We start from the raw sequence: 14,517 nt of genomic DNA, 5'->3' as shown, positions 1-14,517 counted from the left end.
TTTGTTCGAGCTGAGCTGAGCTTTCACGCAGGCAAAAAATCTAGGCTTTTTTATAAAAAAAATAAAAATAAATAAATAAAAGAATTTGTGACAATTTTAATATTTTTAAAAATTTTTGTACAATTTATACGAATTATAAATCAAATAAAAGTTGCAATTCTCCTTTTTTGAGGCTTGGGACTGGCTACAATCAAATTAAGTTGAGTTAAAATTGTACAAAAAAAATATTTCGTGTACAATTTTTCTTGAACAAATCAATTTAAGAGCTTACGATATCTTTATGCTTGGATCTGCTACTCGAACTGACGAGCCAAATTTACACCCATAGTTTCCACTAACTCAATAATGATAGTTCTTTTGATATGAAAAAATTTCAATAAATTCCTTTACAAAGACAATAATATAATTGCTATACATGGCAGTTCATTAAATGAGATTTCTGGCCAACATTCTCTTGTGCCTGATATATGGTCATTAAATGAGATTAATTGTAATAAATTTTGATGAACTATAACTTAATTAGATGTTAATTTTGTTTGTTAGGTAAAACTCAAGGTAAATTGGTGGAATTGGAAGAATGAACGAAATGGGCAATAAAAAAAGAAATTCAAAGTTCGAAATCATATTGCAAATATCTAATAACTGATTCGGACCACGAAACGATAACTGAAGTTTGTTAGGAGTCAATTTAACGCAATTGGAGGTCAAATGCGTGAAATATAGTCGAAGAATTTTCACAATATCACTTCATGGCACCCTGTAAATGAAAGGTTTCTTCGTATCGTATATCATTTAGTATTGTAAGCTGTAGTTATTGTCATTCGCGTCCCACACGTTTAAGGATTACAAAATTTCCTACTCCAACCTACCTTTGCATTGCCCCGTCACGAATAGTAAACTTGATGGGAATAGAGCATGGTCCTTCCGTTGAATTTTTCAAACTAAAGTCGAATCTTTTTACTTTATTTTTGTATTAATATATTTAAAAAGTAAAAAGTAATATTAAAAAATATTAATTAAATGAGATGGTAACTAAGGATTTTTTATTTGCTGTCCCACCTTCTGAAAGTCCTTGATGGGCCAAGAATGGTAATGGTTGTTCTATCTTCGCCCCAGGGACGGAGCCCAATTATGTACAGTGCTTTTGGACCCAGCTCCACAGGCCCAAGTAAATTTCTTTTTGTTTGTTTAAGTCACTTCCCTGTCCACTGTCCAGCCAAGAGAGAGAAGCCCAATGCCCATGACCCATTTTAGATCCATTCCCCTCAAAATTCAATTGAATCAATTGACCCGCACCTATTCATTTATTTCAACCCTTTGTGAATTGTGAGTCTGTGACTTTGTCCCTTCAGACTTCGCCACTTTCATTCATTCAATTGAATCTTTTCCCTTATTTTTTGTTATTTCGATTTGTGTAAATTGTAATAATATTTTTTTTAACATATGAAATTAGCATTTTGTTTTTTAGTATTGTCATAATATTGTTTTATTTCTTTATCATTATTAAATCCATGACCAAAACCTCGATGTCTGGTATCGAAAAAATTTTGCCCGCACTGAACCAAAATCCTAGCTCCGCCCCACCCCGTTTTTATCACTATGTACATTCCATCCAAATCTATGGACCATAGAGTTGAGTACCCCTTTATTCGAATTCCTCTTAATGTTTCGAGCCATAGATGTTCATGTATTGCTATGTATATGATCTATTGGGTTCTTAAAGAAATGTTGCTAGCAAAATTTAGTGCTATGGTAGAACAAACGTTATGACAATGTTTTTAGTTTAAGAAATTTTAAAGTCGTGTACATGTGTGTATTTTTGACACTTTATGACGTGACATTATGGTTAGTTAGCATGCTATGTGATGATTAGTTGATAGATATATTGCGATAACGCTACCAATTATCAATTTTCATCAATTTAGAGACATGACACGTGACCAAGTCATGAAAATTGAAACAAAATTGCATTTTAGTAATTTTGTTGAAACTAAATTGACGTTCAATGATCAATTGAGATAAATTAAAATTTAGTAATCTAATTAAATTTTCTTGTGAGTTTAGTGAATAAATTTACACTAAAGCATTATGTGCGTGGTATCTTTACACTTATTTTTGTCCTATATTCTACCTTATCTCTAGTTACCCAATTGATTTCTATGTTGTGCTATAGAATAAAATTGGCATTTTATAAAGGAATAAAAAAATAAAAGGAAAATGTAAAAAGAAAGAATAACATCCAAGAAGACGCTTTTCTATTAGTCGGGAGACAAAACTTAACTTATATAAAGAATTAAAATTTATCCCCTGTTTGATGGGAATTAAGATCATTTTTAGTAAATTTTGATAAAATTTTTATAATATATGCGGTTGAAAAACCATGGATCCCAAAAAATGTGTGGTTAAATTTAGTTATTGAGTTTGACATAGATTAAAATCTAAATTTTAATTCTACTGAATTAATGACAAACTAGGAACAAAAAAAGTTTCGTGACTAAAATGAAATAATGCTATAAAAATTGGCGACTGGCTATGTTTTCATTTCCAAATTTCAAACGATTAGCATTATTATATCATGACATGATTAATTATATTAGATCTCAATTATACTACTCGATCATGATTATTGACTAGCAATCTTCATCAAGTATTTCAAGCTCGTAAACTACAAAATACTTGTGTATCAACAATGCCTATTCGTGCCCTGTAACCTACATTGCATTGACATGCATTTGGCTTGAGAAGGGTGAGCTTGGACAAAACTCATTTGGAGCATTTCTAACTATTCATTGATACTTACCTTATCTACAATATTAAAGCGTAGGAATATGTGGTAAACATTTAGTTTCCCATTTTGTCCTCACATTTTTTAGTTTATAACCCCTTAACATTTAGTTTATTTCTATCAGATAATTATAATCAACATTTTCAATGAAACATTCAAATTTGATGACAAAGAATAATCTTCAATTTTTTGTGTGGTAATATAATTTGTCCTATATTTTTATAAGATTTGTGTTTATTTATTTTAATATAGTGGCAACAAATGTCATCTAAAGAAATTTATTAGTTCGGTTTATATCATATAGTTATTTTATTTTTCTTTCATCTTCTATCTTGATCATTTATATAATCTTACCAACCTATGTTCATGTCAGCAGGCCGATCCAGATATTATTTGTGTCATGTACGAAATACAAAAGAGTACTCTTTCATTTCTAAGAAGCACACACATAGGAAAAAGATACAACCATCAATTGGAAAGAAACAAGTTAGGGTCTAACTGAGACTGATAAGATTAATATTGAGTCCATGAGTGTGCTAATAATCAAGAAGTAACTTTCTTGCCTGCTTGCTTGTGTTCTCGCACTCAGCCATGAAGTACAATAGCTACACGTTCTTCGTTGGATTGTTGAGTTTCACTTCCAATACTCATTATTGAGGCCAGAAAATTCCCTTTATATTCCTCGATAAAAGTACACCACTCATCAATGTAAGCTGTTTTATCAGGATCCAAGTTTGACATCTCATGGTGCTGAAGAATTTGTAGAATATCTTCTGTTTCTCCAAGAGTAGGGCAGCTTGAGGAACACTCTTTGCCTTTTCTTTTCGGAATTATGGTGGCATTTCATAGTTATGACATGTGGTAGATTGGTAAGGGAAGCTGCTCATATATCTGCATTCACGACGAATAAATGGTTAAACAGTCCCTCATTTGTTTCATTATTGCCACTGGCCAGAGAAATAGTTCGGCTGATCCAGTACATTGAGTTAGCAGCTATAATCTTAACTGGCCAATCCAGAGGGTTATCCATTAGGAAATCGTTTACTTCTCTGACGAACTTCTTAATAGTCCTTTCAGCTTCATTGGAAAGCTCTTCTAATGCTTCCTAGGAGGTTCTGCCTTGGAGATTTGTTTTGCGGGCATCCTTATCTTGCCAATTGCAATATAAATCAACTTCTAACTTTACAACATCCGCTGCATTTCCAATGATTGCTAAAGCCACATGTTCATCGAGGCTTTTCTCTGTCAATTTTAATTGAATGATAAACTAATATAAATAAATCATCATTGGCTCGATCGTGGAAAGGTCCCAGTATGACATAGATAATGCTGTTTGTACATAGAGAAAGTGAAAAAAAAAAGAAAAAAAAAAGAAAAAAAAAAGAAAAGAAATTCAGTTATTATAATCTCTCTCTTTTATGTTAAGTCCAAATAGCATTACTCATGGAACAAAGTAGTCACCAGTTGAGTAATGGATGGTGGGACTTGTTGAGCCCCAAGACTAGCAAAGAAATCTCAAGCTTTTTCACTTGGCTCATTATTGTGTCCATCTTTGGTCCTTGGATTACAAGTGCTTCGACTTCAACCTGAGTATTGCCAGGACAAAACCCATGTTTTGTTTAGTTTGAAAGTAAGTAAATGTTATTTTAAGTAACTTTTAACTTGCCAATTTCATCAGAAAACTAAGGTCATAATCTGATAAAAGACAAAAACTCGCCTCAGGCTTAAAGGCCTTGCAACGGGATCCAAGTGATGTAGCAAGACAAGGAGAGGAAAACACACAACTCAGATTTCCAAGGACTAACAATTCGGAGAAGAGTATGAATATCACCCTTATTAGTTACATGTGTGAGTGTCCAAATCATTGCATGTTTGGAATGTGAAGACTGATCCACCATCACCATAACTCTCTTTTTCATTACCAACACACCAACGTTGTCACTGCTGCTGCTGTACATGTTGTTAAGCCCTTCCATTTGCTTCAGATTTGGTACCAACCCACCTCCAAAATCATAACCATTGAACCTGCCATTGTTCGATGCATAGAAAAGGGAGAGCAATGGATGCAGTCATGTGGACGGTGAATCACTGATGATAGAAAGCTATGATTTTCATGAGCTTTCGTGCAGGTTCAAGTCACGGGAAAGTGGGAAACTTTGGCTTATTGTGGCCCTTCGGTTATCAATGGCAATATAAACAAATCATTGACCCTTGTGTTTTATTGACCATAGTCATTTTTTAGTAGCTTAAATCAAATTTGGATAAAATATCACCTTGGAGCCTGGAAAGAATGATTGTTCGACCAAAAATGAGTCGAGTCGAGTCGACGGAAGCAGGTCAATTGGCTATAGAATAGGTTGTGATCAACTAGCATAAATCATCTTGGAGTTGACGGGAATGTAGTTTAAACTACCATGGCTAGTTGAGCAAGGTCAGGTAGCATTTATGAAAATAATGCTAAACACAAAACTTAGAAAATTGTCACCATTTTGAAATGGAATCGCCAAAGCTGGGTGAAATTATAAGTTCTTTTTTTTGAAATCTAAATAAAATTTTGTGAGTTGGTGAGTCATGCATGCTAGTCTATTGGTTAACTTAATTTGCTTTTCATTCAGTTATCGGTAGTCAAGTAAAAAGTTAAAAGGCGTAGAGTCCTGAAACACAGCCAATGGCCATGATGATGAAAATGAGTGGCTCGTGAGTTGGGCTTGGTACTTCCAAATAATTGCTCCCGTTAAATTCGCTCAGTAAATTTCTTCTGTGCATTTCTTTTTTGCCCTGATGATTTATTCAGTTTTTCGCTCCTTCATTGTTATGACATGTTAGAGACCTTCACTTTAATTTTCCCTTCATTGTTAAGACAAGTTGACTTCGTATTATTAACATAGACTCTGGTGTTGAAACTTGATCTAGTTCTAGTTTTCTACCGTGCTCTTTATGAGATAAATTTGTCCATTCCTCATACTTACAGGGACCTTTCCACAACCAAGCCAATTATGATTTATTTTATAAGTTTATTATTTAATTTTAGAAAAAAAAATACTTCAAAATTAGTTGTAACCACTTCTTAATTTTTGTAACATAAACTTTAAGGCAATTTTTAATATAAAAATTTTGAATATCTTGATCAAACCTTCAATTTTTTTGTTAAGCTTTCATAAAGTTTTTCAGTTTTGTTTAAGAATATTTTTCACGAACATTATTTTGCACACTGGTGCTATAACATTGATTTAGCAAGCGCTATGTTATATACTCAATTAAAATTTAGAATTATGTGACTCATTTTAATTGTACATCTTATTTAATGTCACTTGGTATCACTTAGACTAAGAAGAAAATTGTGGTTTAAGAGTTCTCAGCTCAACGTGCTTGAGAACATGCAAAATGGTTGAATTTATACAAGTTCCTTGTGCAGTGGAGATAATTACAGACTTTCTCTATTTTTAGCAAATCCTAACAGATTCCAATTCTAGTCTATATCAAGCATATATAAGCTAGTAATTTCCTGTAATTGCTGAACTGACTTGGAAGACAACTTGGCTCGCTTGATTGTTTTTCCATAAAAATTGATTTAATTAGGAGTGAATCTTGGTAGCTATGATTGTCTTTCCATTGCCTTAAATACTTGCTTTGCTCTTGACTGTCTTGATTGAAATTCCATTGATCTGATTAATTGTATGTGATTGGGATTCCTTTTGTGTGCACTCTGATTTATTTTCTTCCTTATCTTTCCATGAATCCTGGTAGCTTTGATTGCCTTTCCATTGCTTTAAATACTTGCTTTGCTCTCAATTGTCTTAATTGAAATTCCATTGATCTGATTAATTGTATGTGACTAGGATTCCTTTTGTGTCACTCTGATTTATTTTCTTCTTTATCTTTTTTTTTTTTTTTTTTTTTTTTTTTTTTTTACAAGGTGTCCTATTTTAGACTAATCCTTGGGTCTGTGATCCGGCCCCTCTTCACACAGTCCGGTTAATCGCAGGATGTGCCTCCAACTGGCCAGGGTCCGAGCGCTCCCCACCTGGTCTGACAAAGTGCCAAGCAAGTCAATCCAAGTTGCACCTTAAAACTGTGTAGGGTAAACTTTTTAAAGTGACTGGCCCCACCGCACTGCGGCCCCATACTCCAGAAACCCCACCTCCGGCCTGGCCCTACGGGTTAGTATACACCGCTTGGCCCTACACGTATGGAGGGATTTTTTGGAGAGGCACAGTACCACCATGCTGGTAAGAGGACTCGAACACGGAACCTCAGCCAGCAAATGCCAATGTCCTTACCACTAGAGCAAATAGACATCGGCTATTTTCTTCTTTATCTTTCCATGTTTTGCGCTTGGTAATACCCTGTCTCGAGTTGTGACAGGGTTGGAGACACAACTTGCTGCGAGGAGAGTGTAAATTGGGCTTGGGAAGAGCCTTTGTAAAGATATCTGCAATCTGATTCGCAGAAGAAACATGGCGTGTGACAAGGTGACCAAGAGCAACCCGTTCCCGAACAAAATGATAATCAAGTTCAATATGCTTGCTTCGGGCATGATAGACGGGGTTAACGGTCATGTGTAGAGCAGTCAAATTATCACAAAAAAGAATTGGTGGAGAACGAAGAAGAACTTTAAGATCACGAAGGAGGAAAGCCAAGTAAGCTCAGCTGTGGTATGAGCCAAGGACCAATATTCGGCTTCAGTACTGGATCCAGACATCGTGCTTTGTTTCTTTGCACACTAGGAGAGAAGGTTCTGACCAAGAAATGTGCAATACCCAGTGGTGGAACGTCTAGTTGTGGGACAACCTACCCAATTTGCATCAGAGAAAACAAAGAGATCAAGTGTAGACTATGAGAAAAGTTGTAATCCAAGAGAAATCATCCCTTTGACACAATGTTCGCTAAAATACTATCGCAAGTGCACGGGTCGCGTCCAAATAATAAAGTGGACTGTTTAAGTCCGGATTGTCGATTTCTCGAGAAATGTTTACTTTAAATTACACAACTTCAATCAATTTAAATCTAACAATGAAAATAAACGAACACAATAAAGAGTTGATTTTAGAAAATAAGGAAAAACATACAAACTAAGAAAATATGTAAATCTTGGAAATTTGGGAAGAAAACGTGGTTGGGATTCATGGTTTCACTTAATCGTTGCCTAATTAATTTCTCCACATGCCAATTAATGAATTACTCATTTACGATGTTAGATCCAATTTTTCAACTTTAGCTAATTACCTCTCTCGAGTGAAATTAACGCTAATTGATTGGTTTAACGTACTATATCTCTATGTCGATTACAACCAAACAACCACATTAAATTGCTGTGAAAATAGCTCATTGGGTCACCTAGGGCTAGAGGTATATCTCTATCCTCTATACAAACCTAGAGTCTCTACCATTTGATCTAAAATGCGCAATTTTCTCTCGAATGATTTACACTTCATGAAATATATTCATTCATTGATCACATAAATGAAAATGCAATAAATACAATAGTAGAAACACGTGGAAATAGGCAATTTAATATCAAATAGCAAATATTGAAAATCAATTAAACCTAGGTCAAGCTACTACCATAAATCTCAACACAAATATTTAGCCCATGTTAAATATATGATAAAAAGGAGAATATTTTATATAATACATTGCAAGTTTGACAAAATAAAGGAGAAAATACAAGGTATAAATAAAATCCCTTTTTGAGCTTGCTCTTGATTTCCCCAAAGCCTTGCCAAATCTTTAATTGAATCTCCTTGTGCTCTAGATTGTGCCTTCAAAATACCAAGGAAAGGAAAAGAAAAGAAAATGAAGAGAAAAGAAAGAAGAAAGAAAGAAAAAATGAAAGAGGAATAAGACCTAGCCCTCAAAACTTTCAATCCCCCCAAAAATGACCAAAAATCGATATTTAAATGGCCAAAATTGCGTCAAGTGAAATTGTGAAAGAAGTTCCGAAATTTACGCAAAATAGGTAAAATTCCCCTAGCCGGAAAGCGGCGCTCATTCGTCCCACGCGCGCACCATGAAACCCTTTTGGTCTTGGTAAATCAAAAAGAGTCTCCCGCGTGAGCACCTAAAATAAGTCGCGCGCTAGCTTTCTTCATTTCTTTTTTCAACTTAGTCCACCATTTAATTGCACACAAGGCCCCTCAACTTTGATCATGTACAATCTCGTCCTCAAAATTTGATTTTCATATCACTTTTGCCCTCCAAAATTGCAACGTTAGGTCCCCAACTTTCGGTACTTGTGCACTTTGGTCCTCAACTTCACATTTTTGTGCACTTTTGGTCCTTTCATTCCCTTTTGCCTTGTTCGCTTCCCTCTGGTGATTTTTGACTTACAAAAGCAAATATTACATAATTGTAAGTAGAATTTCATTCATTTTTAATCAATAAATAACATGTTTAGATATTAATTAAGTGCGTAAAAACACACTTATCACATAGCGTAGAATGCGTCAGACCATTTTTAAGTGTGAAGTGCAAGGAGCGTGCATGAATTGAGAGACGAGATTAACACTAAATGCAAGATTAGGTCGTGTGTGCGTTAAATACTGAAGTGCGCCTACAATACTACGGTAGGAGCTCGGATCAACAAGAGGAGGATCATCGACGGTACTACTGATCTTTGTTTCTAGAGGGGTGTTCATTCGTTTATAATCAGCCATATAAGTCATGTCTAAGAGTGTAAATTGATTTAGGAATTATGCGCTTGAACCTGTAGGCAACATATCATCGACGTAAAGTAACAGAACTAAAATACCACGGGACGAGTGATAAATGAACAAAGATGGATCCGCTAGACTGCAATAGAAACCAAATTGTATGATAAATGAGCTAAATTGATCAAACCATGCTCTGGGCACTTGCTTGAGTCCATACAAGGCTTTCTCGAGTTTACATACATAGGTCGGATGAGTAGGATCAGCTAGACCAGGATAGATGTCCTCTGTAATCACCCCATCTAAAAAAGCATTTTTTACATTTAATTGTCGAATTTCCCAATGGCAAACAATAGCGAGGCTAATGACAATACGAATAGATCTTGGCTTAATGACACAAGAAAATGTTTCGAAGCAGTCGATTCCATCCACTTGATGATATCCTTTTGCTATAAGTCGAGCTTGACGATGGTCAAGGGACCCATCTGGTTTTAATTTCGATTTAAACACGTACATAGAACCTATGACATGCATCTCTGGATTCCGTGGAACAAGTCTCCAGGTGTTGTTCAAGTTCTTCAAGCATTGCTTTGTGCCATCCAGGATGCTGAAGAGCGATTTTAACATTTTGTGGTTATTGTGGAATCTCATGCTGAGATACTTGAAGAGAGTAATTGGGATTTGGCTTGATGATCCCATCTTTGAGTCTCGTCACCATATGATGTCCTGTGGTAATAGCTCTTACATCTAGTAAAGGAACGAAAACATTAGATCCTTCAGTGTTACAAGTGGGTGCTAATTCAATGAGAGGATGATCATTACCAATCAATAAGGAATCTTGTTCAATAGAAGAAGTCGAAGGGAAGATGGGTAAAACACTTTGTGAATTGTCTGAGGAACCAATGTTGGCATTTTCATCTGAAATAATTCTTTCATGGTCTGGATGGTTATCAGGTGTTTCAAATGCCTCATGAATTTCATCTTTGCCATCTGATGTGGTGATGACCGAGTTCAATTTATCACCAATTGCAGCAAGTATCGAATCCTGAAATGGTAGAGAGGAATCATCAGTCCTAGTTGTATCAATCCAATCATTAAATTCTGTAATAATAAAAGAACCAATAAAAGTATGTTTTTCTGCTGATTTATAAGGAAATGACTCTTCTAAGAAGGCAACATGGCGAGGGATGAAAAATCATCAACCAGGAGGATGATAACATCAATAGCCTTTATAGTTGTCGTTGAAACCTACAAAGACACAAGGGAGCGTTTTAGGATCAAACTTATTCCTTTTAGTGTCCCAAGTATAGGGAAAACAAGTGAGCCAAAAACTCATAAGCATGAATAATCCGGTTGTCTATTGAGGATATTATGGTAAGAGTATCAAATTCAATAGCCGAAGATGGCAGTCTATTTATTAAAAAGACTACAGTTTGGAATACCTCTACCCAAAAATGCTTGGGAAGCCCACTGTGAAACAACATAGTCTCCCAATTTCCCTTATGATGTGATGGCGACGTTCAATAGATCTAGTTTACTGTGGAGTATATGGGCAAGAAAGCTGATGGATTATTCCTTTATGCTTGAAGTGTCCAATCAATGTGGAATTAAGGAACTCACCTTCTTCGTCCGAATGAAAGATTTTGATTTTTTTTGTAAAATTTTCTGTGCACATAGCATTCAAAGGCCCAAGTATGCAGAGGTGAAATCAAATTTGAGGTGTAAAGGGATAAACCAACAGTATTTGGATAAATCATCAACAATACAAGTATAATACTGAAAATTTACAATAGAAGGAAGAGGTGCAGGACCCCATAAATCGCAATGAATTTTTTCAAACGGCTCAGAACTAACATATTAAGACTGTAAAAATAGAAATTTGCTTAATTTTCCTAGTTGACAACTCTCACATTGAGAAGTTTTTTTAATTTACGCTAGTGCTTTTATTTAAACCCCTGGATTTTAGAAAGTTAATAGTTGAAATGTGTGGATGCCCAAGCCTTTTATGCCAAACTTCGTCCGTGGCATTAGCGAACCTATTTGAGAAATGAGCTTCATGATGAGGTGATAAAACGTACAAATCACCCTTGCGATGTCTTGTCATTAGTATTCGCCCTATCTCTCGTTCCTTGACACAAAAATTTGCATTAGAAAATTCACAATAACAAGGGAATTGATCAGTGTTGACTGACTGATAATAGATTACGAGCCAAAGATGGAATTAAGAGAACATCGAGCAACATTAATTTTTCTTTACCATTTTTGATCAGTGTATTACCGCCTTTAATGGAGAGAGCATCCCCATTACCAATGAGAACTGAATTTGTTCCCAGATATGAGCGTAAATTGAACAAAAGTTTGGAATTACCCATAATGTGATTTGAAGCACCCGTATCAGTTGTACATTCGGTATCTTGTATTGAAGTATCAAGTGTGAGGACAACAAGAGCATGAGGAATTTCTTTTGGATGAAAATGTTTATCCTTGTACCAACAGATGGATGCAATATGTCCAAGTTTGTCATAGATCTGGCACTTTTCTTTATGGTAACGTTCACGTTCTACCGGCATCATTTGACGAAAATGAGTCCCTTCAATGTTAACAGATTTGTGTTTTTCATTCTGACCTCCAGTGAAATTTGTATTTGCGGGTTGGAAGCCACGGCCTTGGGAGGTGAATTCATATCCAGATGAACGATTGCTACTGCCTTTATGACCCGAAAAATGATCGTTGTTACCTTGTTGGTTCCTTTGTCGTTGACCGTAGAATGCAAGATGTTGTGGTTCATGCCATCGAACACGTTGTTCATACCCTTGGGATACTACCTCTGTGTATCCAGGCATGGGTGGTTTCAGCATTGTGGTGGTGAAGGTCTCATAACGAGGACCTGGACTTGTAAGGAGAGAGTAGACCTTCTCTTGGTCTTGCACTGGACGACCAATAGTTGCAAGACTATCGCACAATTTTTTAAATTGACGGAGATGCTCCGGTAAAGGAGTTGTAATATCTTTCTTGAGATACGTAAGTTGTTGATGTAGAATGAATTCTCTTTCTTGGGAATCTTGGGCATAGGCTTCTTAAAGTCCACCCCAAACTTGATGAGTAGTTTGAAGTCCAACAACCAGTCCGAGGGCTTCCTCTGTCAGGGTGCCAATGATCCACCCCCGAAGTAGCCGATCTAACTTTCTCCATTTGAGGTAGCTAGTCTTCACTGAGTATAGGTTTGTGTGTTTTTGCGGTTTCTGGAGTATACATGGTTGGGGCGTTCTAATCTCCACTGAGATGATTGTGTAAATCTTAGCTTTCGGCTAGTGAGATGATTTGCTCACGCCACAGTGGGTAATTTTCTGGGTTAAGTTTGAGGTTGACAAAGTAGCTGACATTGAGAGAGATAGTGGCCATGGTAACAGAATTCCTACTCTGATAACAAGAAAAAAATTGTGGTTTAAGAGTTCTCAGCTCAACGTGCTTATGAACATGCAAAATGGTTGAATTTATACAAGTTCCTTGTGCAGTGGAGATAATTACAAACTTTCTCTATTTTTAGCAAATCCTAACAGATTTCAATTCTAGTCTATATCATACATACATAAGCTAGTAATTCCCTGTAATTACTGAACTGACTTGGAAGACAACTTGGCTCGCTTGATTGTTTTTCCATAAAAATTGCTTTAATTAGGAGTGAATCTTGGTAGCTTTGATTGCCTTTCCATTGTCTTAAATACTTGCTTTGCTCTCGACTGTCTTGACTGAAATTCTATTGATCTGATTAATTGTATGTGACTGGGATTCCTTTTGTGTGCACTCTGATTTATTTTCTTCCTTGTCTTTCCATGTTTTGCACCTGCTAATAGACTAACGTTGACTTGGTACACGGTCTTGCGTGTTGAAACTTTACCTATTTATAGTTTTCTACCAGGCTCTTTACAGGACTAATTATTCCATTCCTGATAACTTAATGGGACCATTGACATTCAAGCCAACGACACCAATACCGTCTACCATTTTGAAAACAGCAAGTTACAAATGTACTTTTAATAATTATTAGTATTATAATTTTATAAATTTAGTATTTAATTTTAGGAAAGTTATTTATCAGATTGTAACCATTTCATAATTTTTGTAATATAAATTTTAAATTAATCTTTAGTATAATTTTATTTTTTTTTAAAATATTTTGATCAAAATTTTTTGTTAAGCATTCTTAAAATCTTTCAATTCTGTTCCAAAAATGTTTCCTGAGGTTCTCAAAAAGTTCTAAATAGTCGAGTACTCAAAGAACAGCCCAAGTCTTCTAACGTTTCAGGAAAAGGGTTAATCTCATTATGCTAGCTAATACTTTCACAGGGATCTCAATTAAGCCACGTAACTTTAATTTGTCTAAATCAGATCACTAAACATTAATTTAATTGAAATTTTAGTCACTCCATTCATCCTCTTGCGAGACTTAACATTCCAATCCTGCATGAATGTTGATTCGACGTGTCTTACAAGTCTTACAACTTGAAAAAAAATGTTACTTAATCTAGTGTGGTTGTAAAAATTGAAAATAAATCGGCATCTTCCAAATCATATTCAAGTGGCATATACCTTCAAATTTTGCAACCATGACTTGACTTGGCAGTGTATTTCCTAAAAATTAAAGATACCATCTCATTGCATCAATATGTAATGTCTATGTGAGATGTGATTGCACCAAATTAAAATTGCATGGTCCAATTGAGATTTCCAAAATAAAATTGATTTTGCTCAAGAAGACTAAGAAAGAAACAATAAGTCGTCATGAAACATCCGAGAAATGGATGCAGAAGAAAACAAAGAAAAATTGAGAGAAAAATATAGCAATATCACAGTTAAAAATCATACAGTCGCCTTCCGATATAGGAGTATCAATAATGTTTCAATTTCACAGTTACAAATATTATAAAATCTTTATAGTATACAACTCTTGTGACAGAGTAAGAAGACAAATAATTTTTTTAATACAAAATGTACAATTTGCTGAACACATTTCATTTGTCTCAAAGATTGAAGACAACCATTTCAAAATGGTCTTAATACACTGATTCTCATGTTTAGACA

General features: G+C 35.2%; 3 protein-coding genes across 3 annotated transcripts; all 3 read right to left on the bottom strand.

Annotated features, from left to right (window-relative positions):
- Positions 1 to 3,512: 3,512 nt before the first annotated feature.
- Positions 3,513 to 5,849, bottom strand: LOC111385003. Its single transcript, XM_023009352.1, has 2 exons — positions 4,516 to 5,849; positions 3,513 to 4,401 (listed from the first exon to the last, which is right to left on the bottom strand). Exons 1-2 carry the CDS (start codon positions 4,759 to 4,761, stop codon positions 4,243 to 4,245), a joined length of 405 nt encoding a protein of 134 aa, XP_022865120.1. The 5' UTR covers positions 4,762 to 5,849; the 3' UTR covers positions 3,513 to 4,242.
- Positions 5,850 to 7,405: 1,556 nt separating this feature from the next.
- Positions 7,406 to 9,450, bottom strand: LOC111385002. The gene is made up of 3 exons (XM_023009351.1): positions 9,238 to 9,450; positions 8,974 to 9,096; positions 7,406 to 7,576 (listed from the first exon to the last, which is right to left on the bottom strand). Exons 1-3 carry the CDS (start codon positions 9,448 to 9,450, stop codon positions 7,406 to 7,408), a joined length of 507 nt encoding a protein of 168 aa, XP_022865119.1.
- Positions 9,451 to 9,578: 128 nt separating this feature from the next.
- LOC111385026 lies at positions 9,579 to 13,342 on the bottom strand. The gene is made up of 2 exons (XM_023009390.1): positions 10,258 to 13,342; positions 9,579 to 10,182 (listed from the first exon to the last, which is right to left on the bottom strand). Exon 1 carries the CDS (start codon positions 12,291 to 12,293, stop codon positions 11,613 to 11,615), a length of 681 nt encoding a protein of 226 aa, XP_022865158.1. The 5' UTR covers positions 12,294 to 13,342; the 3' UTR covers positions 9,579 to 10,182; positions 10,258 to 11,612.
- Positions 13,343 to 14,517: the final 1,175 nt, after the last annotated feature.

This window comes from Olea europaea, unplaced genomic scaffold, assembly GCF_002742605.1.
Source record: "Olea europaea var. sylvestris unplaced genomic scaffold, O_europaea_v1 scaffold307, whole genome shotgun sequence".
NCBI lineage: Eukaryota > Viridiplantae > Streptophyta > Magnoliopsida > Lamiales > Oleaceae > Olea > Olea europaea.
This window is presented reverse-complemented; position numbering and strand designations above follow the sequence as displayed.